General features: G+C 43.8%; 1 protein-coding gene and 1 long non-coding RNA gene across 6 annotated transcripts in view; both read left to right on the forward strand.

Annotated features, from left to right (window-relative positions):
• The window catches only part of SERTAD2 (SERTA domain containing 2), a 135481-nt gene extending 119912 nt beyond the window's left edge, over positions 1–15569 (forward strand). For all 4 annotated transcript variants that reach the window (XM_079970070.1, XM_079970069.1, XM_079970068.1 and 1 more), the window contains exon 2: positions 8560–15569. In XM_079970070.1, the coding sequence (XP_079826196.1) occupies positions 8564–9523 (960 nt within the window). In that variant the 5' untranslated portion in view covers positions 8560–8563 and the 3' untranslated portion in view covers positions 9524–15569. The remainder of the gene's footprint in view (positions 1–8559) is intronic.
• The window catches only part of LOC307212685, a 183621-nt gene extending 167613 nt beyond the window's left edge, over positions 1–16008 (forward strand). The window contains exon 2 of one of the 2 annotated variants that reach the window (XR_013837097.1): positions 14119–16008. This is a non-coding gene — a long non-coding RNA (uncharacterized lncRNA). The remainder of the gene's footprint in view (positions 1–14118) is intronic. The other variant, XR_013837098.1, reaches the window with a different exon arrangement.
• Positions 16009–25303: the final 9295 nt, after the last annotated feature.

Raw genomic sequence — 25303 nt, forward strand, 5'->3', positions numbered from 1 at the left:
CTAGTTCTGCTGGATCTCTCAGTGGCCTTTGACTCCATCAACCATAACATCCTTCTGGACCGTCTAGAGGAGATGAGAGATGGCACTGTTCTACAGTGATTCCACTCCTTCCTCCTAGGTCGTGTCCAGAAAATGGTGGTGGGGGATGAGTGTTCAGACCCCTGGGCCCTCACTTGTGAGGTGCCTCAGGGTTCCGTCCTCTCCCCCATGCTTTTTAACATCTACATGAAGCCGCTGGGAGACATCATCAGGGGGTTTGGGCTGGGTATTCATCAGTATGTGGTGGGCGGTGAAGGTCCTGTGTGTGTGTCTGGAAGCGGTTGGAGGATGGGTAGCGGCTAACAGATTAAGGCTGAATCTTGACAAGACAGAAGTACTGTTTTGGGGGGACAGGTGGGTAGGTGTGGGGGACTCCCTGGTCCTGAGGCAACCGTACCACTGAAGGAGCAGGTTCACAGCCTGGGAGACATTTTGGACTCACAGCTGTCCATGGAGGCAAAGGTCAATTCCGTGTCCATGGAAGCTTTCTACCAGCTCCATCTGGTACACAGGCTGAGACCCTACGTGCCCGCAGACTGGCCAGAGTGGTGCATGCTCTAGTTATCTCCTGCTTAGACTACTGCAATGCGTTCTACGTGGGGCTACCTTTGAAGGTGACTCGGAAACTACAATTAATCCAAAATGCAGCAGCTGGACTGGTGACACTGAGGGACGCTGGACCGGCCCCCTGCTGAAAAAGTTTTCTGCCCCCTGTGCTACATCCAATACTAGTAGGACATGGTTGTGCCAAAATTTATAGCCTTTTTTGGCACTAGTGACTCCAGTATCTCAGAGAGCTTGTGGTGGGGTGTTTTTGTGGTGGTGCAGTTGGCATATATTGTGAGCTTAAAGAAACTTTGGTATCTGTGTTTTGTGGGGTTGGGGTGGCAAGGTTTATTTAAACTGTCTCTGGCTGAACAGAGCATGCTGTATTTTATCAGCCAAATTAAATAAATAAATAAATAAATAAACAAACACTTCTTTGCATATTGAGTCTCTTCAGTTGTTGGGCCTGTGGTTTCATAGACACCCGTTGGATCCACATTTGTGATATAATATAGGTCAAATGAGATTTGTAAGCAGTCTCCTGATATCTCTTGTTTTATTGAAACACAGCTGTGAAATGTTGAATATTTGTTCAGAAGAGCAACAGAGGCTTGCTTCGCGCGCACGTTAAACTATAGTTTAAAATCAGCGATGGTTTGAACAGGTGGGATGGTTTTGCTCCTTTGCTCCACATGTGGGAAGAAGCAAGCAGGCATAGGAGCAGAAGCCCCCTCAGTGCTTGAAGGTCTCTTGTCTCTCTCCTCCCTCCCCTACAATCTGATTGTAGGAACGTTCATTTCTGCCTTGCCTCTCGTGAATCTTTGGCTTTCTTATTTAATTTTGATCTTCCTCCCCCTTAGAGTGCAAATACTTATACTTCAGTATGACAAAAGGAATCATAAAAACAAACTTGACGAGGCAAGCTTTTAACAAATGTAAATGGGCTCTCAAAAACAGCTTGTGATATATCGTGGGTATTATGTTGGAAAAGGTTCCCCCTGGGCTGGCCTAAGAACTTGGGAGTGACTGAAGTAGCTCAGCCAGCTCCAGCTATTGAAAAGGCATATTTTGGGTAAGTGTAACCCAGGCATGCCTTGGCTAACATCATGGAGAGGCTTTATACACCGGGAAGGATGAGTGTTGGATGAGAGATCTCCAGAGTTCAGAGTGGATTCAAGCTGGCAGATCATTGCTCTTCCACTGTTATAGTATGTGAAGTTGAAAATGGCCACTACCTACATTTCAGCGGGTGCAGAACTGCTTAGGTGTGTTCATCGCCATCTATTATTCGCCCATAGCAGTGGCTTTGCATTGTTGTAAGTGAGAAAGGTTCAATTTTGAGCATGTTTCTTTTAAATCAGTGAAGAATGAATTATATGTGAAAGTAAACAGTCCTGTGTACAGGAAAGGCTTGGCTGAGTCACTACAAAGCTTAGCGCAACCCCCACAGCAATCCTGAGAGAATCTGCTATAATTTGCTTGATTCTTTTAAGAAAAAAGAGAAGGCATTTTAACTTTTTGCGTAATAAACCTTTAAGTCCTGTTCTTAGAAATCAGCTCTTTTAAACACTTGAGGCAAAGCAACCGTAGAAAGTAGAGTGTAGTGCACAATGTATTTGCTACCCATATTGTCACCTTCAATAACCAAAGTGGGTTTCTTTGCTTTATAGAGCTGGTGTTTTTTCTAATGGCACAGCATTGATCGGCACAGCCTGACAGGTTTTAATGATCCAGTACTTTGTGATGTTGTCTCTTTATGTTATGATCGAAAAGAAGAAGAAAAACCCAAAAGTGATTTAAAAACAACAGCTTGCTTGTAATGCACCTTTCTCTCTGATGGGACTCTAGGCGGCTTACATATAAAAATAAGAACCATTTAAAAGAATTAACTGCAGCACTCCAGATGCATGCTTGATGGCTCTCAGCATGCCCAGTGTCTCCCTGGGGAGAGAGAACATTCCATGCTGGTGTTCTTGTGGAGGTAGAGCTAAATCTCACTTTTGGGGACCAGTGCTAAATCGCAGCATCCTCATGCACCTTCGATTCTTGGAAGGCAGATAAGAAGCTTCAAGTTTTTAAAAACTTGCAGGTTTCCTAATAGTGTTACTCAGTGCGTTTTTCTTAAAAAAAAAAATGTTTAGGGGTACTCTCATTTTGGCTCAAGAAAATCACCATTTTATAGTTCAAATCGGGGGGGGGGGGATAAATACAGTAAATGGACAAAAGTACAAAGATTCACAAAATGTTTAGGAGTTACTATAGCATTCTTTTCTCCCCCCCCCCTTTTTTTTCTCTGTGAAGAATTACTCCAGAGACACTGGACTTTTTGTGTTCTCTCTAAACTGAAAAGTTTGTAAAAAGGTAAAGGTACCCCTGCCCGTACGGGCCAGTCTTGACAGACTCTAGAGTTGTGCGCTCATCTCACTCTAGAGGCCGGGGGCCAGCGCTGTCCGCAGACACTTCCGGGTCATGTGGCCAGCGTGACAAAGCTGCATCTGGCGAGCCAGCGCAGCACACGGAACGCCATTTACCTTCCCGCTGGTAAGCGGTCCCTATTTATCTACTTGCACCCGGGGGTGCTTTCGAACTGCTAAGTGGCCAGGTGCTGGGACCGAACGGCGGGAGCGCACTCCGCCACGGGGATTCGAACCGCTGACCATGTGATCGGCAAGTCCTAGGCGCTGAGGTTTTACCCACAGCGCCACCCGCGTCCCTGAAAAGTTTGTAGCCTGGCTCTTAAAATATGTCTACTCTGAAGTAGACTACAGTGGTGCCCCGCAAGACGAATGCCTCGCTAAACGAAAAACCCGCAAGACGAAAGGGTTTTCCGATTTTTTAGCGGCTTCGCAAGACGAATTTCCCTATGGGCTTGCTTTGCAAGACGAAAGCCCATAGGGAAATCTCCGGGGACAGCGGGGAAGCGCAGCACCTGTCCTGAAGGCTTGCGGTGGGAAGTCCGGGAACAGAGGAGAAGGCGCGCAGCGATTCTCCTCTGTTCCCGGGGCTTGCGGTGGGAGGAAGGTTTTCCTCCCCACCGCCAACATTCAGAAGGCTGTTGTGAATGCTGGCGGTGGGAAGAAAAGCCCTTCTCCCGCCTCCAGCCTTCAGAAGAGTTCCCCGCAGGGCTCCCCAAGCTGTGAATGTCTGCCCCACGCGAGGGGCGCTCTGCTTCAGAGCGTCCCTCGCACCGGGCAGCAGGCTGCTATCCGCAGCCTAGGCAGCCCTGCAGGAACTCTTCTGAAGGCTGGGGGGGGGGACAAGGGCTTTTCTTCCCCCCGCCAGCCTTCAGAAGAGGTCCGGGGACAGACTGTCCCCGGATCTGGTCTGAAGGCGGTCTCCCTAGGAACGCATTAATTGATTTTCAATGCATTCCTATGGGAAACGGTGCTTCGCAAGACGAAAAAGCTTGCGGAACGAATTAATTTCGTCTTGCGAGGCACCACTGTACTCTGAATTCAGTGGGGCTAAACTTCCTGCTCAGTATACTTCAGATTGTAGACTTGGTTCTCTCTCAGCTTTTCTTCCTGTGCCTGATAAAAGAACTTGCCCCTCACTGTAGAGTATTTATTTGACAGCTTAAAAACTATTGGCATTCAGTGTGCTGTTGGCGAGTGAAGAAATTGTTTGAAAAGGAGTGTCCTAATTGGAAAACTGTGAAGATGGTGGCATCTTCCAGGGATATTGTTGCACTGTTTAAAAGGTGCTTTAGGATTGCTACGATTCTTGAGTGTAGCTCATTCAGTGGCTTGATTCAGTGAACTGCACATACATTCTTAAGCTGCAGCTTACATGGTCGAATGCAAGGCAAAACAGATACAAAGAATTTACAGCACACTTGTGGCACAGAAAATAAACTGCTTTTAACTGAAATGGATTCCATTGTAGAGTCAGAAGAGCACTGAGAAAGGAGGGTGGGGGTGCTTCAGTGTGATTGATTAGCAAATATAAAGCATGCAGGGAGCAAGATCTCTCCTCTCCCCCCCCCCACCCATTCATTCAGGGACTCAAGAGGGCATATTCTAGCCTGGTAAACGCACCTACAGGGTGTACAGAGGAGGCCTGGTGAGAGTGTAGTGTAGCGAAAGTCCTAAAGGGCCACACAGAGAGTCCTTGAGGGCCACACCCAACCCCTGGACTTGAGGTTGCCCACTAGTGCTTGAGAACAAGTATGTGTGGCCATCATGGAGTTGCAGTGCTGAGGAGCATTTCTGCATAATAAATGCACACCCATTTTTTATCTGTTAAGGACAGCTCATCTTCACTCCGTTGCAGTGTTTGGTGCCCGAGGCCTATGTCTTACAAGAGGGGCGGGACACAGGTGAGATTGCTGGACATCAGGTCAGCAGTTCGAATCTGTGTGACGGGGTGGGCTACCGTTGCTCTGTCCCAGCTCCTGCCAACCTAGCAGTTCGAAAGCACACCAGTGCAAGTAGATAAATAGGTACCGCTCTGGTGGGAAGGTAAACAGTGTTTCTGTTACGGTGTTCCATTGCGCCAGAAGCAGTTTAGTCATGCTGGCCACATGACCTGGAAAGCTGTCTGTGGACAAATGCCGGCTCCCTTGGCCTGAAGCGAGATGAGCACCGCACCCCATAGTCGCCTTTGACTGGACTTAACTGTCCAGGGGTCCTTTACTTTTACCTTTACCTTTTAGTAGGCTTTAGTTTGCTTTTAAAAAATGTAATCTACCACCACTTGTAACCCTGAGGCATTGTACAACTGGGGTGGAAAGCAGACCCAGAGTTATAGGACAGATTCCTGCAGGCTGTAAGTGAAAGGCAGAAGATCTAGCTGTTGGACAGCCAAGATCCCAGGGAAGCTGTAAATGAAGCCTCTTCTTTATGCCACCTGACATCCTCCTCTCTCTCCTTGCAGATTGTGATTTGTCAAGGGTGGGGGATGAGCAGCAAGTTCCTGGGGCACATCTGTGCCACCATCAGAAGAGCTCACAAGGTGTCCTTCCCAATGAATGTAGACCAGCCTTAGGCCCAGTGGTGTTCTTTGCTCTAGCTCAGCTGCATTTCTTAAGGTTACAAAGCAAACACTTAGTTCTTTACCTATAACCTCCTCCTTCCTGAGTAGCTTTGTGTTTCTCTGTTTGGTGAGGCAGCCCAAACCTACAACTAGCAATGGCATTCCCTTCCAGAGATAGAAGGACAATAGCCAACCCTATCAATATCTTTGGCGCTTGCGTGTCATTTTTACATCCCCCTACCAGGGTAGTGTTTTGATAAATATTCCCATCCTAATTTACATTAGGGTGTGTGCTGTGGAGGGAATGCTTTGTGCGTGCTTGTATTTTCTGCTTTGGAATAACTCCAAAGAGAACTCTTGCAGCTGCAGTTCCAAGGACGGTGTACCTTATTCACTGAGGTCTTGAGGAGGAGGGAGGGTTTTTGCGGGGGGATAAGCTTTACAGCCTGGGGGCTCTTGCCACTGCAGTTGCTTCAACAGTCGGAGCCGAAGAAAAAATTCCTGCACGTATGATGTGTGCAGCTGTGTTCTAGATGAAGAAGAAATTCAGGGATCGGTTAGGTGGGCAGGCAAGTGACCCCAAATGATGTTGATTGTATGCCTCTAGGTTGTTAAGCTTGAATGACTGGCACACAATTATATGTTAACAGACCTTTTGGACTGAGGCTTCAAATTCTAGATGAAGCAGAGGTGAGCAACTTCTTATTTCAGCTGGAAGCTCGTATTCTCCAGAAGCAGTCAGACATGGGTCCCTGCCTGAATAGATTCAGAAGACCAGGAATTGCCTAGTATCTGCTCTGTGCATGGCGCCTGAATCTGTGTAAGCAGTTCTCCATAAGCTCAGCTCTCCAAACAACTGCCAACAAGTGGCAATAGACTACAGATCACCCCTTTTAACTGCAGGGGAATGTGTCATGATGCCTTAAGGCAGAGGTAGCAGACCTTTGACCCTCCAGATGTTGCTGGACTACCACCCTCATCATTCCTGACTCTTGGCCAAACTGACTAGGACTGATGGGAGTTTGAGTCCAACATCACCTGGAGGGCCACAGGTTAGCTACCATAAGGGTTTAAGAGGCTATAAGCTAAATCCTCTGTCTGTGTCCTGTTAGCAGAAGAATACAGGAAATCTCAAATCCCAGAGTAACAAAATTCCTACTTTTGCAACCAACACATCCAACTTTTACATTAGGATTAAATGATGCGCATTACAATGTTTTGTTTTTGGCGCACACTTGTTGCAGGTGGCATCTCTGCCAGTTTTCATGTTATTTCAGTGGTTTAGTAATGGACTGCACAATATCATGGGACAACATTTAGATTTCCCATGGGCGTGGCCAAGGGGGGGGCAGCTGCCCCCCGATCAAGTAAAACAATAGAAATATTTAGCTAACTGACTGATCACGTTGGTTCTGCCCCCAACAAAAGTCCTCCCCCCCCCAAAAAAAAAAAAAACTGGCTACGCCCATAGGCTGTACCTGTATTAGGTGAGGACGTCCCACCCTGTGATTATCAGTTTATATCAGTTTGGAGTCCCTTACTGAATTAGCAGAAACCAGTTTCAGCTTCCGCATTTTTCTGTAGCCCTGATAGCTAAAATTTTCCTTATCTTTCAGGGAATGGGCTTAACCAGTGAGCCTAAAGGACTGTTTTAATTCTGCAGGGCAGGCCCAGGATATTTCCTTGCCTGAGCCAAAGGATAAGATGGCATCCCCTTCCCATTCTATTTAGATAAGTTGACCAGGCAGGCACTTGACTTTTATCAACACTGGTGATGGGGAAGCATCTTCCTCTGCACCTGAGGCTCCAAGCTGACTGAGGGGGTGCAGAGCAGGCCACAGTTCTGTCCCCCGATCCTAAGCTGCTTGAGGAACCTAATGTCCTTGTACATCTGATTCTGAGATGTGGCCACAATACAAAAGGCACTTCCTGCTCTTACTTCCTCTCATGTGACTTAAACCACATATTTGCATTTGAATGTTGAGGCCTTCAGCTCTTTTTCCAGTGCCCTTTACTTGTTAAGGTTTCTTTCTCACCTAAGCTTTGTCAGTAGCAAAGAAACTGTAGCATGGGGCTTACCCTACGTGCAACTCCTTAATATTTCAAGGTGGATGCTTACTGTGATGGCATCAAATGTTAGCAGCATGAAAGAGAGAGATGGTTCTCTCTAGGATGTTTGTTCTCTGGCTTGAGAACCTGAGCAGAAATGTCTCTGAATCTGTACCTTAGACCTTACTTTAGAGTAAGGCCCTTTGCATTAGGGTCCCAGAACCAGTGCAGATTGGATTTCTCTCTTTCCAAATTAATTACTATGACACACACACATACATGCATATCTACACCATTCAGTTATTCTGATGTTAAAACCCCATGAGTAACTTTGATTTCCAACTCATATTTGGTTTGTGTTTAGGGGTAAGTTAAATTAGACAAGTGCTAGATTAAAGGCAAGAAAAAGAGCCTAGAATAACCAGGAATTCTGTCTGGTTTCTCCCTCAAGGATAACCTGGTGAAGACGGGGGATGGGGGGTGTCATTCCCTGGTTCTCAGTGGCTTCTGCATGCCAGATAGAGAAAGTTTTGGCTTCTCTTTCTTCTCTATGCCCCATGCAGGGTGCAGGGTGAGGAGAGCATATGATACCCAACATCTCCGTCTCTGAAACTAACTGATCTCCTCAGTATGCGCTATTCTGCATGCCTGAGCAGAAACTGTAACTTTTGATAATGTGTGTGAATCTGTTGCTTTGCTACTTGGCAGAGTTCAGGTGCGCATGGCAAGCTGCTTTGATAGAGAGCTGGGTCCTTTTTTCTTTTCTTTCAAGGGCGAAAGCACTTCAATTTCTCTAAAATTTCAAATGCCTTGTGCATTGTCACGCTAATAAATTACAAAAAGACCAAGACCACAGTTTCTGTGCAGTTCTGAGGACTTTTCTTAAAGCAAGATATGGATGTTGCATGTATTTATTTTTTGCTTAGTTATCATTTCCCCCTTTTTTTTCAGATATATGTTGGGGAAAGGAGGAAAGCGGAAGTTTGATGAGCATGAAGATGGGCTGGAAGGCAAAGTGGTGTCTCCTACCGATGGTCCATCGAAGGTGTCTTACACCTTACAGCGCCAGACTATCTTCAACATTTCCCTTATGAAACTTTATAACCACAGGCCATTAACAGAGCCAAGCTTGCAAAAGACAGTTTTAATTAACAACATGTTGAGGCGAATCCAGGAGGAACTCAAACAGGAAGGCAGCTTAAGGCCTGTGTTCATCACCCCTTCACAGCCTCCAGACCCTCTTGGAGAAAACTTCCGGGAGGTTCAGCCTGCCTTTAGCCATCTGGCCTCCCCGCCAGTACACCCCACTGACTCAGCAAGCACTACTACGCCACTGGAGTCTTGCCTCACCCCTGCCTCTCTGCTTGAGGATGACACTTTTTGCACTTCCCAGGCTATCCTACAAGATGGTCCTATAAAACTACCACCTCCAACTATCCAACCAGTAAAGGACAGTTTCTCCTCAGCCTTGGATGAAATTGAGGAGCTCTGTCCAACACCTACCTCCGCTGAGGCAGTAGCAGCTACAGCAACAGAAATGACGGCGTCTGATAACTCTAAAGAGAATTCCAGTGAATCCAGCATTCAGAAGTCCGAGGGAGTCCAGGAGAACAGAATAAATGAACCTAAACTAATGGACTCTTTACCTGGCAATTTTGAGATCACAACATCTACAGGTTTTCTTACAGACTTGACCTTGGATGATATTCTCTTTGCTGACATTGATACTTCTATGTATGATTTTGACCCTTGCACATCTACTACGGGGGCTGCCTCAAAAATGGCTCCTGTCTCTGCAGATGACCTCCTAAAAACTCTGGCTCCCTACAGCACCCAGCCAGTAACCCCCAATCAGCCTTTCAAAATGGACCTAACAGAACTGGATCATATAATGGAGGTGCTTGTTGGGTCTTAAAATATAGCAACTTTTTACAAAAAATGTTCCAGTATAAACACTTGGTAGTATTTTCACAACCTTCTCCCTTCTTACAAATCTACGCAGACAGACAGACAGACACACACACACACATACACACACACACACACCACTTTGCATGCATCTTTGCTTGTCTTTTTCTAAAAAGGATCACACTAGTTTTTGCTTCAAGCAGAGTTGGAGTGCCTTCATCCATGTATGACCACTTTTAATGTATTTTTGAAAGTGGTTCCTCAAGGGAGACCTGAAATCCTGATATGGGGGGATGCATATTGTAAACAATATTAATATTTTGACAAAAAAAATGAATTGTAAAAGCTAAGCACAAGGATTATGTTGGGGAAAAGCTGTAAATTGCATGTGCATATTTGTCTATTTTTTCTATAAGTTTTACTGCAAGAGGTGAAAATATTATTTAGATAATCGCTGTAACTTTTTGGCATTTTAGCCCTGTCTAGGTTGACATAGCAATTCAGCCTTTTTAGAGGTATTAACTATTCCTCTTTAAATGTTGCATTTACATGGCTCTTAAAAGAAAAATACCTGCTACCCAAATTTATTTTATATTTTTGTACAGATTCTGCAATTTATGATATTGGGGTCTTTTCTTAAAAAAACAAAATCAAAAAACAAAATCAAAAAACAAAAAGCTGTTTATACTCACACACAAAAAAAGGAAATAGCTATTTTGGTAGGATTTGCTCACCCAGTTCCTGCATACACCTTCTGATGTATAAGAACTGCTTGTAGTTTTATACAGACTTGTAGTGTTTTATATGTGTATAATGGTGCAAAGAGAAATTTGGATCAAATCATTCTAAAGTTGGCCTCCCCGAATCCAGACACACATGCTTGAAGGAAAAGGCCAAGGGCTCTTCCCTTTTAAAGTTTCACAAATATTTGCTCCCTACCGCGTACTACTGTGATTTTAACAAAAACCTTAGAGCCATGTCTATTCCAACACTGATGTCAAACAGTTGGCAGGAAATAGCTGTGAAACTTCATTCTGATTAAATTCCCTCTTCCTCCCTCCCTGCCCCACCCTAAAACGATCAAGAATGTCTTTTTTTAATCATGAAATGAAGCATTTAAAAAAAATTAAAATACTAAAACCTGACTTCAACCACATTCTTAACAGAAAATTAAGCATCCTTAAGCTCATTTGCTTGGGAAAGGCCCATTATGTGAGCTGGTCATGGAGCAAAAATTTAGGATCCAAATTAATGGCCTTCTGTGTGCTTAACTCTCTGTTGGATTGCAGCCATTGTATTTGCATCTAGTCTTAGAATGTCATGACTTAGTAAATTGCAGTTATTTTTAAATGGAACCATATTACAACAATGTGTCTAGCCTTTTTTAAAAAAAAAAATCTTTTTTTTTTGGCTGCATAAACTGGCTATGCTTACTTTGAAAGTAAGTTACATTGAAGTCAGCGACGCTTTCTTCCATGGAAATGTGTTTTGGGGTCTTGGGAGGAGGAAATGGTGTAACGCGAATATACTGTATTCCTTTGAATTAGTCTTACCTTTCGCCTTTTCTTAGAACATACTCACTGTGTTAACAAGTGCTGGGAAAAAAAGAAAGAAACTTCAGTATTACTGCAGTGAAATCATCTCTTATCAGCAATGGGTGGACTCACTCAAATATCCTCTGCTGTCAGAACTGGAGCCTGTCCCATGGCGAACTCTTGGTGTCTTCTCTAGGGTTGGTTTCTTGAACTGACTGTGTTACCTGTTTTATTTTGACTCGACAACTGCAGCTCTCTATGCATGTCTCCCTTCCAACTGCAGTCTTCTCATTACAGCTACTGTTGCAATTCCCACCCCCTCTGTTTTCATTTGTGATGTACATTTATTTTAAAGAAAACTTGCAATGTTATCTATCATGCCTGTTGCTGAAATTGCTATGGCATATTAATTTTAAATGGTACTTAATTGAGTGCAGGTTACAAACTATATTGTTGATATGCATATGGCTTCTTTAGGAATAACTTTTATATTTATTTAAGAATTTTTAAATTATGTTTTATGTAATTTGGCCATATTCAGTCAGTTCTGCTCACTTCTTGTCATGGATTTAAAAAAATGTGTCTTGTCTGCCTTTAAGAAGGCAGCTTTATAAAACTGGCACTTTAGAACAGGCCATCTCTATTTATTTAAAATGCATATAATGTATTATGTGGCATGCACACTCGGCTTCTCCTTCCCTTACCAACCAACTTGGCAAATAGAGAATTGCTTGTCTGAGCTAAATGCATCGATTAAATCCCAATTCGGCCATTAGTTTTTAATATTTTGAAAAGTGTCACTCAGTGTGAAATAAGTGAAGTTTTGAGAGAATACTTTTGCTTATCATCAGTGGTGTGTATGGCAGAGGGTGAGCCATTCAAAACTCCTAATGACAGGGTCTAATAACTCATCTAGATCCATGTATACAGCTGGTGGTATATAAACCATAAATATAAATTAGCCGGTCACACAAAACTGTGTATTGGTGGAGTCTAGCCTTAACATTAACTCCAAAAAATTTACTAGCCCACGGCACGCTCTACTGGCCCATCGACCTATCCACATCTGCGCTAGAATTGTGCAGCACCAGAGTATTCTGAAGTTGAAAGAGCCAGTTCACTTCACAGTTATAGAACCTTCTCTCTGGGATTGAACTGTAGATGATGCTTCTGTGCCCCAGGCTACCAGCCAAGTTACTAGTTACAGCTTTGGGTGCAGATATTGAAAACTGGAGAGTAATCACATGCATTACAGGCACGGCTCAGCAATTGTTAAACTTACTCCAAACATCTCTCTGCTGGTGCAATATTAAGTTCAGGCTAAAATCCATACAGTTGTAAGCATCGTTAAGAAGAACAGCAATGTAAAATAAGTGCTTTCACCATTGTTAAAATCTGATTCTACACTAACTTAGAAACAACTGTCCTCCTCTTTGGACTAGCTAAGAATTTAAACAAGTTCCACATGTTGGAACATCGTTTTTAGAGCAAAGCAGTAAGTTGTTTTTCAAAAACTGGCCCTTATACCCTGCACAGTGAATCCATTATAACTTTTGTAGCTGAAGTCTATCTTAGAACATAATTTGGAGCAAATGGGTGGCATATGTGACCAGGAAAAGCAACTTCTCTATAGTATTTTGTGTCCAAATGACCAAGTGTTTCTTATAATGCGTTGTAGCCCTTGAATATATGAACTGAAATAATGTCTGCTCCTGGATAGCCTTCTCCCCAGTGTGACTCACATTTCTTGAAGGGCCAACTTTGAACAGGCTACGATTTCTCTCCCCCGCCCCCAAAGGCATGAATACTAGGGGATTTTTATTTACACTCATGTGCAATGTAGTTACAAGAAGAGAGCAGAATTTAAAAGAGCTTTTTTGAATCTGAAGTAATTTTTTCCATTTTGTTTTCCATAAGTTATTTATTCCTTCTTATTTTTCCTTTTGTAAATATATTTATTTTATTGTGAAGCTAACAACATCTGGATTGTAACATGTACAGAATGTATGGTAGGAATGTATTCTCTGGTAGGAATGTAAATCCATACGAGAGGGGAATGAAAGTTAGGTTTGAAGAATAACTGGGTTCTATTCAGGATACATGTCATTCACAAGATTCTTCCCCCATTTCTCTACTCCTCCCTTTCTACTATGAGTAGATCTGGTTGGATAGAATTATGCAAAAGAAAAAAATGGTTTATAGACTTAGTTATAAAAATTGAGCTGTTTTGTATTCTTGGTTACTTTTTAAAAGGGCCAGATCCTGTTTTCAGCAGCCCAGCATGGCCTTGGTTTCTCTGAGGCTTTGCCCCTTTAGAGACCTTAAGCAATTTATTCTCGCACTGGTACTTGAGTCGGACAGGTGTGTTAGGGCAGCATCATCTGAGGCACCTGAGTATGCTTGCCGATCACTGTAAACATGCACACAAAGACCTGGCACCTAGCTTATTGTTGAGCAGGGCACTAGCATAGCGAGAGAGGAGGTTTCAGGCCAGCTTTCAAAGTGCACTGCTGAACTGGTCATTAGGATAAAACAGTCTGACCACGCAAGAAGAAACAATGTACGTCTCCAATTATGATCCATTAAAATTAGGAGTCGATTATACCTTTGCTAAATTGCCCCTCAAATATTTTTAAAGCGTTTTAGAAGTGTTAGGCGGTTTTTTCATTTTTCCTTTGGCCAGGGAGTTTAACTGGGTGGGGTGTACCAGCACAATCTATTAACAGAGCCGAGTGAGTTTGGCCTTGACATTGCACCTAAAAGTTGGCAGTCCTTTCCCTCTGCTTTTTGGACTAATGTAGTACAATCTGCTGCAAAAAGGCATGTTCAGACATTTTTGATTCATTATTTACTTTCTAAAGGCTTTAAACATTTTAAACGCATGTGCAGTACAGTGGTACCTCGGGTTACATACGCTTCAGGTTACAGACTCCGCTAACCCAGAAATAGTACTTCGGGTTAAGAACTTTGCTTCAGGATGAGAACAGAAATTGTCCTCCGGCGGCATGGCAGCAGCAGGAGGCCCCATTAGCTAAAGTGGTGCTTCAAGTTAAGAAAAGTGCTTCAGGTTAAGAACGGACCTCCAGAATGAATTAAGTACTTAACCCGAGGTACCACTGTACTAGCCAGGGTGCTGATGAGTAGAGAGCACTATTGAAAGAAGCCTGCCGTGGATCAGACCCAACAAAGTTGAGTTTCCTTGGGTCCCGGCACTGCCATGGAAAACCTCCTAGGACAAAACTAAGCAGGGGGAAGAGGAATACAGTGGTTTGGAGGCTTGCCCCCTGAATAGATAATGCAACTTGTAGTGACTTTGGTAGTCTTGCGAGTGCTGCATGGCTTGCAGAGATCAACTGGCCTCAGTATGTGAAACTGAGGGAGGAAACCTATGTGGGCAAAAATGGAGGCGTTTTTTTGAACAAAAGCTGTTTTCAGGATATTATCACTAGTAAAGTATGAGCATTTGCCTTCATATTGTTTTTGCTGCTCATCAAAGGAATTTGCTAATGCAAGTGCAGACACTAGATCTTGTTAGGGCAAACATAAAAAAACAATCCCAGACACACTTTCCAAAGGTTTGCAAAAGTGTGCTTCAAGACAGGTTGAATTAGTGCTGAGGAACGTAACAGATCTTCAGAAGTGCATTTTGTGCTGGTGTGAAACAAAACTTTTCCCTGCCCTCCCCACCTTTTAAAAAGATAGCTGAACGCCAGAAGATTTTGCACATCACCTTTCGCCTGTCTTACACTACAGACCCTGAGTTTGAGAGTAAGAACTCCCCAGCATTCCTGTTGCCGAGAGATAATCCAGGAATATAACAGTTCTATGCACCCTCACTAAACTACAGTTCAGAGAGAAGTCATGCTAAACCATTACAAAACCAAATAGAGTTTGTAGATTTGCTGTGCCCTTGCTCCCAGGCTTCAGGTCCAAAGAACCACAAGTGTGCGCCAGTACTCTCTGAATTATCTCCCTGCCACCATTATTCCTTCTGCAGAATGGGTTGCCTGCTGGAAGAAGAGGTGAGTGCCTGGCCTTACTGTATGTGCCGGGGCACCACTGGAACCAGTGGGCCCTACGTATGCAGGGACTTTATGGTGGTGGTGTTTCTGACCATCCCAGCCTCCTGTGTGGGTGAAGATTACCTCACACATTGCCCTTCCTGACTGGTTGCTCATTTTTACAGCGAGATGCATAATACAATTGCAATTTTTCTAAAGTGGCCAGTGTGAGAATAAATTGTACAATGTGCGATTTTCCTGATGTCTTACAAACCCTGACTGAAAAGTTTACAGTTAAAGAGAGAGAGAGAGCAGATGTAAATGTCCTCCCCTGAAAAATCATTTATTGGCTCTAGAATGTAATTGTGTGTGTCTCTCTCTAACAAAAACCCACAAGAAACACCCCCACACAAACAGTATCTTGCTTTTCTTGAACATTACAATGCTTATAATATTATGGCTGAATTTTATTTTGGAAATTTTAGCTCATTTTATAGCCTTTTGTTTTTCAATGTTATGCTAAAAATAATCCTAATGCAAATTCTGGGTTTTGTTTTGTTTTTTTAAAAAGCTTTTTTTAAATAAAAAAAACACTTCATAAATGCTTAACAGTGTAATCCATACTAGACTGTCTGAAGGCAGAGATTCAGGGGTGAGGGGGAGAAAATATGTAAATAGTCTAACATGTTTGGTGCATGGTTATTTAAACAGGGCTTGTTTTTGCCAAAAAGGCTGTATTTTCTCTTCCCCCTGTCCCCACCCCCAAACCACAGACCTTAGAGCTGTGCCTTTTCTATGCAATATTGCAGACATATACATCTGAAACCAGATTACTGTATTCACTTGTAGGTATGAGCTGTAATAAACAAAACAAAAAACAGTTGGGCAAATTACATGGAAATGAGCAGTCTTACTTTTGTAGTTTTATATTATACAATAAACAGTTTAAAAAGAAACACAGCTGTCCTTGGTTCAGTGTTCGGTATTTTCATATAGTAGGAGCCAAAAGGGAAAGAAAGTACCGTACTGTGTGCAAGAACAAAGGGGGGGGGTGGATGAGATTTGTGGATGGGGGGGTAGAACAGCCACAAATACGCCAAGGCAACTTCACTGCTGACTAAAGAGACTAGATAGGATTTACAGCTGATACTGTACCCAAGGATAGCTGTTGGCACCTGTCTGACAATGGAGTGCACCTCCACGGGTGAAGTCAAACTGCTGCCTTAACAATGCCAAAGTGACCTCTGCCTGGCACAAGCCTGGGCAGTGTGTGTGGAGGTTCTGGGCTGCCCAGATGACATGGATGTGGCCCAAAGGAAAACAGAGCAATTGACGTTTCGGCATCATTTTTATTCAAAAATTCCTAGCTCTCCAGGTTGACTTTGTAGAAGAAGCTTGCTCAGAGAAAGAAGTTCTCAAAATTTGTTTCCAGTCCTTGTGAAATGTCAATACTGTAATTAGTTAAGGCTCTGTATTTTAAGTTCTCAGACCTATTCAAATGTTAACTTGCAGTTCTTCCTCTTAAAAGGCTAGTAAGTGTTTATAAAGGTGCACCAACATTTTCAAAGCAGTTTCTAGACATACACCACAATAAGACAGATGCTTCATACATATTATGGGGGACGCGGGTGGCGCTGTGGTCTAAACCACTGAGCCTCTTGGGCTTGCTGATTGGAAGGTCGGCGGTCCGAATCTCCGCTGCAGGGTGAGCGCCTGTTGCTCGGTCCCAGCTCCTGCCAACCTAGCAGTTTGAAAGCACGCCAAAAGTGCAAGTAGATAAATATGTACTGCTCTGGCAGGAAGGTAAACGGCGTTTCTGTGCACTGCTCTGGTTCGCCAGAAGCGGCTTAGTCATGCTGGCCACATGACCTGGACAAACTGTCTGCGGACAAACGCCCGCTCCCTCAGCCTGTAAAGCGAGATGAGCGCCACAACTCCAGAGTCGTCTGCAACTGGACTTAACTGTCAGGGGTCCTTTACCTTTTACCTTTCATACATATTACCAGAGCAAACCCTAAAAGAGACCTGTAAAATGAGACTACAAAAGGCCATTCAGCCCTGTTATCAGCTGGCAACATGAGAAAGTGAAACGCAGATGAACGGAGGTTTCCCCCAGTTTCTAGGATTTTGCTAGGATTTTGCTTTTCTTCCTTTCTCAAGGCCCTTAATAATCAACTATTTGAATGCCAACGCTCTGGGGATTGTCCCAGAAACTAACATACAGTTCACATTCATTAAATATTGTTGCATGCCACCCCAATCTCCAAGCAGTGTGAGATTCCAGGGGATCCCGGCACTTACCCAGGGTTAGTGTTTCCTTTTGGAATGAGGCACAGCAGAGACTGTGTTGTCTTTAGGATATATGGCTTATTTATACTTATACACAACCTAAGCCTGTGATGGAGATGTTCACAGCATAAACACCCAAAAAATCGATCTTGTTTCTCCCATAGCCACAGCTATTCAAGTAGAGATCTGATGTGGCTCTCTGCTTGCTGCTTTTCCTCTAGTTCACACCATAGCCTCAAAACTACTTCAAACTCTGGCTTTGTCCTTCTAACTATCTCTGATTTGAGGGAGGGTCCCCTCACATTTGCCATTTCGCACAGAGACCCCCTTTCCTTTGTTCTCTTAATGGCTCCTCACCTCATCAGAAATCTAGCCTGGCTTATACTTTAACATTTGCTGGGTCCAGGGGTTAGAAGGGTCTCAACTCCCACCCACAACTCATAACACTATCAACTACTGTTCATTATTTGCAACATATTCTTTTGCAATGGTAGTTAACAGTTTAAAAAGGATCAACGGTGTTCTGATTTGTGTGTTAGGGATCTGCCGCATTCATATACTTACATTACAGGACAGACTTGTCACCTTTGCAATCCTGAGAACTATACTCTTCCCCTACCCCCTGCCAAATAAAACCTGAAATTTTCAAGAAATCATGTTCTGCACCCTAATAATGGTTTTGCAGGCCATGGGCATGCTTAAACACAGTAGTTTGGATCCTAATATAAGTTAGCCTAAGGAAGCATAGCTTCTTGGAGGAAGGGGGGAAATTGCCCCAAAGAGGGTGGGTCTTGCACAGGGTTTGGCAACTTCCCCCTCCCTCATCAACCCCCCCCCCCCCAATGCCTTTTCACATTGTTCAGCAGGGCCCCCTGACACCCCACTTCTGGATAGGATCTTCAAGAAGCTTCAGTGACTGCAAGGAGGGATTGGAAATTTTCCTTCTGTGAACTTCCTGAAGTTAACTTATAACTGGTGACTTGGATTCTGAGATAAGAAAACTTAGAGCCAGAGTTTCAGTCATGCATGCTGGCTTCCTCATGCAGAGTATTTTATCCATGAAAGCAGGCAACTGAGCCAGTGGGGGGCGGTGGGAACGTCTGCATTCAGATAATCTGTTCCTAAGGCAGATGCTCAACTCACTGTACATTAACATTCATGTACAAAACTAGGAGGGGGGTTTACTGCTGCTGCTGCTTCCACTCAAAACCTCCGGACTGCAGGCACTGTGACCTAAGGTTTGCAAGCATAAGTTGGCAGAAATATAACTCTCTACATTCCCTCCCCCACCCAGTGGTAAAACTTGTCTGCCTCAGACATGCATAATTTCAGGAGGAAGATTTTTGAACAGTGCAAGTCAACAGAACAATTTGCAAGTTATGACAGGTTAAGTCTGCAGCTCACTCCAGGGCCGTATCAGGAAGCAAAGCTGCTGCCACCTTCTTCAGGTACAGTAATAGGTTCATTGAGAAGTTGGGGATTTGTGCTTTATGTCCTATGGAACCTTAGGCTGCAATCTTCAAAAAGCAGATCAGTAGCCGGTCCCATTGGCTACAGCATCCCTTCTACATAATCAACAACTATATATATAGTCCTTCTGTACACAATTCCTGCTATGTACAATTGATTGTTCTGTAATGCTCTCCTAGCTCTAAAAGAATATTGTAAAAATATTATTTTGATTATTTAATTTCTATACCACTTAATATATTAAAAATATCTCTAGTAAAGGTAAAGGGACCCCTGACCGTTAGGTCCAGTCACGGACGACTCTAAGCAGTGTACAAAAAACTGAAGCAAAAATAGACAAACAAAATACTACAAAAATATAAAAAAATTACATCAGTACAAAGATACTAATATATATAAATCAATATCAATTCGTTTTCCTTCTGACACACCCTCCCTCTTAGCCTTTGGGTTCTCACCCAGGGTCCAAACTCCCAACGCATCCATAAAATCTCACAAGGAGAAGAGTTCCTGGAACCAGCGGACTGTTGGATTTTTTTATGATGTGCCAATTGCCATAAAAACGACAGCTACTTGATTGATCAGGCCCAGCACACTTCCATTCAGCAGATCAGTAAAGACACACAGCTTCCAGCATGCAGAGACCCAAGTTGGAGTAGTGATAATTCACAGGACAACCATGCTTCAGACAGACTTTCAACTGTCAGGCAAATTAAGATGCTTAACTATTACAGTTATCTACAAGAGTGAGTCCATTAGCAGCAGCCAGAGCCCTGACCACAGTCCATACACTTGTATCTCAGCAGTCCGCAGCCTTGAGTCCCATCAGACCACCATGAGTCCATCCTGGAGAGTCAATGCACAACAAAAGTGAAGCTGCTTTTATAGAACCCGCACACATCAGGACCAGGCCAGTTTTTTACCATGCCGCCAGATGAAGGATAATACAGTGGTGCCTCGCAAGACGAAAAGAATCCGTTCCGCGATTCTCTTCGTCTAGCGGTTTTTTCGTCTTGCGAAGCAAGCCCATTGACGGCTTAGCGGATTAGCACTATTAGTGGCTTTTAGCGGCTTTTAGCGGCTTATCAGCTTAGCGGATAAGCAGATAAGCGGCTTAGCGGCTTAGAAAAAGGGGGGGAGGGAAAAAAAAGTCGGAAAAACTCGCAAGACATTCTCGTCCTGCGAAGCAAGCCCATAGGGAAATTCGTTTTGCGAAGCACCTCCAAAACGGAAAACCCTTTCGTCTAGCGGGTTTTCCGTCTTGCGAGGCGTTCGTCTTGCGGGGCACCACTGTATAAGGAATATAATTGATATAATAGAATATATGGAGGTTAGAAATGATAAGCAAGCAGCACTGATGGTTATAGACGCAGAGAAGGCCTTTGACAACATTTCATGGCTTTTATGAAGAAGACCATAGAGATGATAAATTTTGGAGAGTCATTCCTTAGAGAAATTTGAAGAGGAAGGCAATCTATTCTGACCAACAGGCTATGCTGATAGTAAATAATGTAATAACAGAAAAATGCAAAACAACGAAAGGGACGAGACAGGGATGTCCCCTGTCACCATTATTGTTTATTTTAGTTTTAGAGACCCTGGCTAGAAGTATATGATCAGATGAAGAAATAAAAGGGATAACAGTAGATTACAAAGCATAAAAACTTAAGGCATTTGCAGTTGACCTTGTGGTAACTGTTTGAGACCCTATGGCTAGCATACCAAGGGTTTTGGAACAAATTCTCAAGTTTGGAGAAGTAGCGGGTTTTAAACCTAAATAAAAGTAAAACGAAAGTACTGGTGAAAAATGTAACAGAGCAGTATAAAAAAGACTTACAATGAGTGACAGAACTGATGCCTGAGAAGAAAGTTAAATATTTAGGAGTATGGGTAACAGCTAAGAACATAAATATTTTTAAGGATAACTATACAAGAATTTTATGTTTATTTCAATCAATACCCTTGACCAGCAATGCAGGACACTTCAAAGAATGGCAGAAAATGAAACACAGGTGCCGCCAAAGTAGGGCCAAATTTAGACAAGATGATGGAGAAGGCATGATCAGATTTCCCAACATTTACAATTTTTGCAAAACAGCCTGTGCAGGAGTGGCAATGTCTGGACTAGAACTACAGCAGTTGAGAAGAGGAATATAGCTCTTCCTTCCACACCATTCTCCCAATTAAAATACCCCCAAGCTATTATTTACCCCATTAGAAGGAACTTCCTTAGGAAAGCAGCACGAGGGGACACGGTTAACACGCCCTGATCGCGATCCCTCCAGCACCACCACCGTTCAGATTTGATTTAGCAAAATGTAAAGAGAGGAGAAGAGATCCCATCACAGATCTCTATCATCTTGTGAGCCTTGAAGACACACAAGAGCAGTGGAAGGGGGGGGGGGAGGAAAATGAGTTTGGCAACAGGCAGAAAGAAATGGTGAATTGTCAACCAGTATTTTCAGTATTGTCAACCAGAATTGTCAACCAGTATTTTCATTGCCCTGGCTGCTGGTCTCAGTGAGATTGAGATGTTGGAGTGGCCCAGTTTATTCACATCTTACATACTGAGTACTAGAGCAGTGAGGAGCAAGTGCCTGATGTAAGGCCAACACGTTTATTGCATATACATATACATATACACATCATACTTTCCCCTGTTCCCCTTCCCGGTCTTTAAATAGAAAATCCTAAAATTTAAAGTATAGAAGAGGGCTCTGTCCTGCACTTTGAGTGGCATGTCCGTTTTCCCACTCTCCCAAGTATACAGATAGCAGTGCCTCCTTTACTAGCAAGGAGAGAGTAGCACAAGGCCTTTCTTAGAACAGCCCCTCACACTAGAACTGGGACTACACAGAACAAGAATTGTATAAACCAGCCAACAGAGGAGGTCTGATCAGCACACAATGGGCAATGGTGAAAGCTCATTCCCAAGCACTGAACTTGGGTTAAGGGTACCTGGGCCAAGGGCAAATGGCCAAGGGAACCCCCGGTCTCATCAGCAGGAGCTTTGCTGGGGTTGTGGAGAGGGAGTATAGCAGGTTGCCCTCTCTTCCCTCAGCCAAAGTCCACAGGAGACCCCAACCCCCCACTAGTGACTTTGTAATTCTTTATAATTGCAAACTAGACCTATCGGTTGCAGAGGGGACCCTCCCTCCCTCTCCTGTTCTTGGTGTTTTCCTTAAGCTGGAGATGAGAGCTTTTAATTTTGCAAAACTGCTCTGCCCTCTCACATCGTGGCTTAGAGACAATACTTTGCTTTTCACAGACATTGGTCTGCAGGCACACAAAGGCATACAAAACACTTCAAGGGTCTCTGCTTTGACTCATGCCATGAAACACCATGCAGAGATCCTGCCTTGCCTTGTTGAAGTTAAGCTTGTTATTTGCGGTTTGTATAAATATTTTTTACGCATCCAATAAAAGCACCAGATTCCACTAAAAGCCTGGGTGAACAAGCAGGTCTTCAGCAAGCATCTAAAACTTAGAGTAGGCAGCAGTCATTTTCCAGAGGGGAGGGAGCTCCAAAACCAAAGAACCACGACCAAGAAGGCTCTTCCGCACATTGGAATATGGCAGGGCCTAAAGGTGGCACAACAAAGTGAGCTTCCCCAGTAGATCTTAAGACATGGCAACTCTATAGAGGAAATGGTGTACTTTCAGGTATCCCAGTCAGTACAAACTTTGAAGCAGATTCAGAAGCTTATAGGCAGCCAATACAGGGTCCCCCCAACTGGTATTATATGTTTGCAGTAGGCCACCTCAGACAGAAGCCTAGTTGTCAAGTTCTGCAGTAGCTGTAGGTTCTGAACCAGCTTCTAGGACAGCCCCACAGAGAGTGCACTGCAATAGTCCACTCTAGAGGTCAACAGTAGATCCCGGTAGTAAGACTTTCCCTGTTCAGGATTACCAGAAGCTGGTGAATCAGCTGTATAGCAGGTGAAAGGCACCCCTTGCCCCCAAATGTCACTTGAACCTCCAGCAACAGCAATGGCTCTAGGTCCATTGTCTAGGAGCACCACCAGACTACAATCTGTTCCTTCAGAGCACAAGCAAGCTCCCCAATTCTCAGAGTTGGGAATTCCCTACCCACAGGGCCTCCTTGTCACAATTCAGTTTCAGCCCACTGGCCTTCATCCAGTCCTCCACTGCATCCAAGCATCTGTCCAACACATGCATAGCTTCATCTGACTCAGCTGGTAAAGGGAACTAGAGCTGGGTTTCAACAGCAAACTGACGGCATGGCACCGTGCTCCAAGCTGGAAGGGCCGCTCCCAATACCTTGATATATAGATGTTAAACAGCATTGGGAACAGAAGAGAAGCCTGCAGCACTCCACAGCTTAAAGTCAAGGAGTCAAGCAGGCACCAGTTTGTGCCATGTTCTGGTAGCGGTCCTACAAGGAGAAATGCAACCACAGCAATGTCACACTCCTTAGTCCCAACCAACAGAGCCATTCCAGAAGGATACCATGGTTGATGGTATCAAAAGCTATGTAAAGATCAAAGAGCTTGTGGCTGTAGCTGTCTATCATTTTTCCCCTGGCACTAAGCTTTTAAAGGAAGATTCTTCAGATCAGGGTCCACAAGAATGAATGCATTCCTTGTTTGTCACAATATAAGGGGGCATGGTCATAATTTTAAAAGGAGATAGAAATATGACTGAGGTTAACAAAAAGGGATGAGCTAATACACCAGCGTTTTGCAATATCCAGCAAAGACAGCCCAGTGCCAAGACAAAAGGTTTCATTTACAATTCATAACAACTGCTAGGTATTCCAGATGTAATGCTATATAACAGGATGTATATATTTAAAGCTGTAACAAAACCCAAATGCTAACTTATTCCTGCAGGTTCAAAATCCCCTCATTGCTCCTCAGTGGGAGACTTGCCCAATAAGCCACTTAGTACAAACACTTCATCATGAGAACAAAAGGTAGCATACAGAGATATACCGCTGTATAATGTATTGTTGAATGTTTGCTGTCTGCTTTCTTTGTCAATAGGTCTATTACCATGGTCTGCTCTCAAAGCAATACCTGATGAGAATCTGGATATGATAAAATAATGCTCATTTTTCTTGATGGCCTAAGATGGCCAGTTGATGCTTCTTTATTCAAAGATGGTTTCTTGAGACAGAGATCTGTGCGTAAAGTTTGAAAGTGGAAATGTGAGTTTGGGGCAGGTGGAACTTCCAAGCTCCTACAGGTGGAAAGGATGCTCGAGAGACAGACAGATGGACAAGAACTTTATCTTGCAAACAAGTTGTTCACATATTGCAGGCTGGCAAGATGTTGTAATAGTGGTTTTTTTAACGTATGAGATTTTCTACTGAAAAGCTGAATCAGGATTTAGTATTATGAAATAGAGCTTGGCATTTTTATGTCAAAAGTGGCATGTGAATGTTGCAAAAAACAAACAAAAAACTTGCATACAAAATAGAGATAAAAAGAAAACAAAAGGTACCGTAAGTCATTTTGAGACAGAAACACAGAACTAGCTAAAAGGCTTGAAGCATCGTGGGAGTTCTCTCTGGAAATCTGATATTGGGACTTCCGGTCGGCGCCAGCGTTTAATGGCGGTCCGAGCCTCGAGCTCCGAGGCAGGACTGCTTCGCTAGTTCGGGTCTTACCCGCTACGGCAAGCGGGGGACCCCTAAAATCACAGGCGCGGAGCCTGTGAACAAAGGAGATTCGGTGGGCACCTTTTGCGCCCCCCGGCACTGTGAAGGAGCCTTTTTAAAGGCTTCTGAGCGGCATCGGGGTAAGCGCGGTGCTGAGAGTCGTCACCCAGCTAGCGGAGTGAAGCCGCGTCGCCATGAACGGAGAGCGCCGATTCCTTCCTGCAATTGGAATTTGACCACAGCACCCGTGAGTAAGACTGAAAAAGTAACGGGACATTAAATTAGAAATTTGGCTGAAAACGGGAAAGGCATAAATTAAGGAAGTCTGCCTTCCCGGAGCTGCATGAGAGACAAAGCAACGAAAACCAAGCTGCATTTGAAGGGAACCTTTCTATTTTTTTTAAGCTGTCAAACTGACATCGGACTTAAACTTCCCCCCAGATTGGCAGGAGAAGGGGGGAAGGGATTGGGACATTGTTAACCTGCTGGAAAATTACTGGAAAATTAAGACCTTCCATTGCCAAACCCCCCCAGGTCGGGCTGCCCAAATAAGACACCGGGATGTGGACTGTCAAACCTTGCAAAGTGGGGTTTTGTTCGTAACAAAGTTACTGGACCTCAGATCTACCCTGTTGTATTTTGGCAACGGTTTGGATATTGGAAACTACTGGCTACTGTTATACTTCCTTGCTTCTTTGTTTTTCTTTCTCCTTGCCACTTGGATACAATTGAATGCTCCCTCTAGAGGGTTTTAAGTGAAATTGTTGCACTTGGAAAAGTAACAGTGGGATTTTCCACTTGGAAATCAACTCTGTGAAAACGACCTTGAGGATATGAGTGCCCCTACAGAAGAGATAGTAACAAGGCAG

Source organism: Podarcis cretensis (genome assembly GCF_951804945.1).
Source record: "Podarcis cretensis genome assembly, chromosome: 3".
NCBI classification, from domain to species: Eukaryota; Metazoa; Chordata; class Lepidosauria; order Squamata; family Lacertidae; genus Podarcis; species Podarcis cretensis.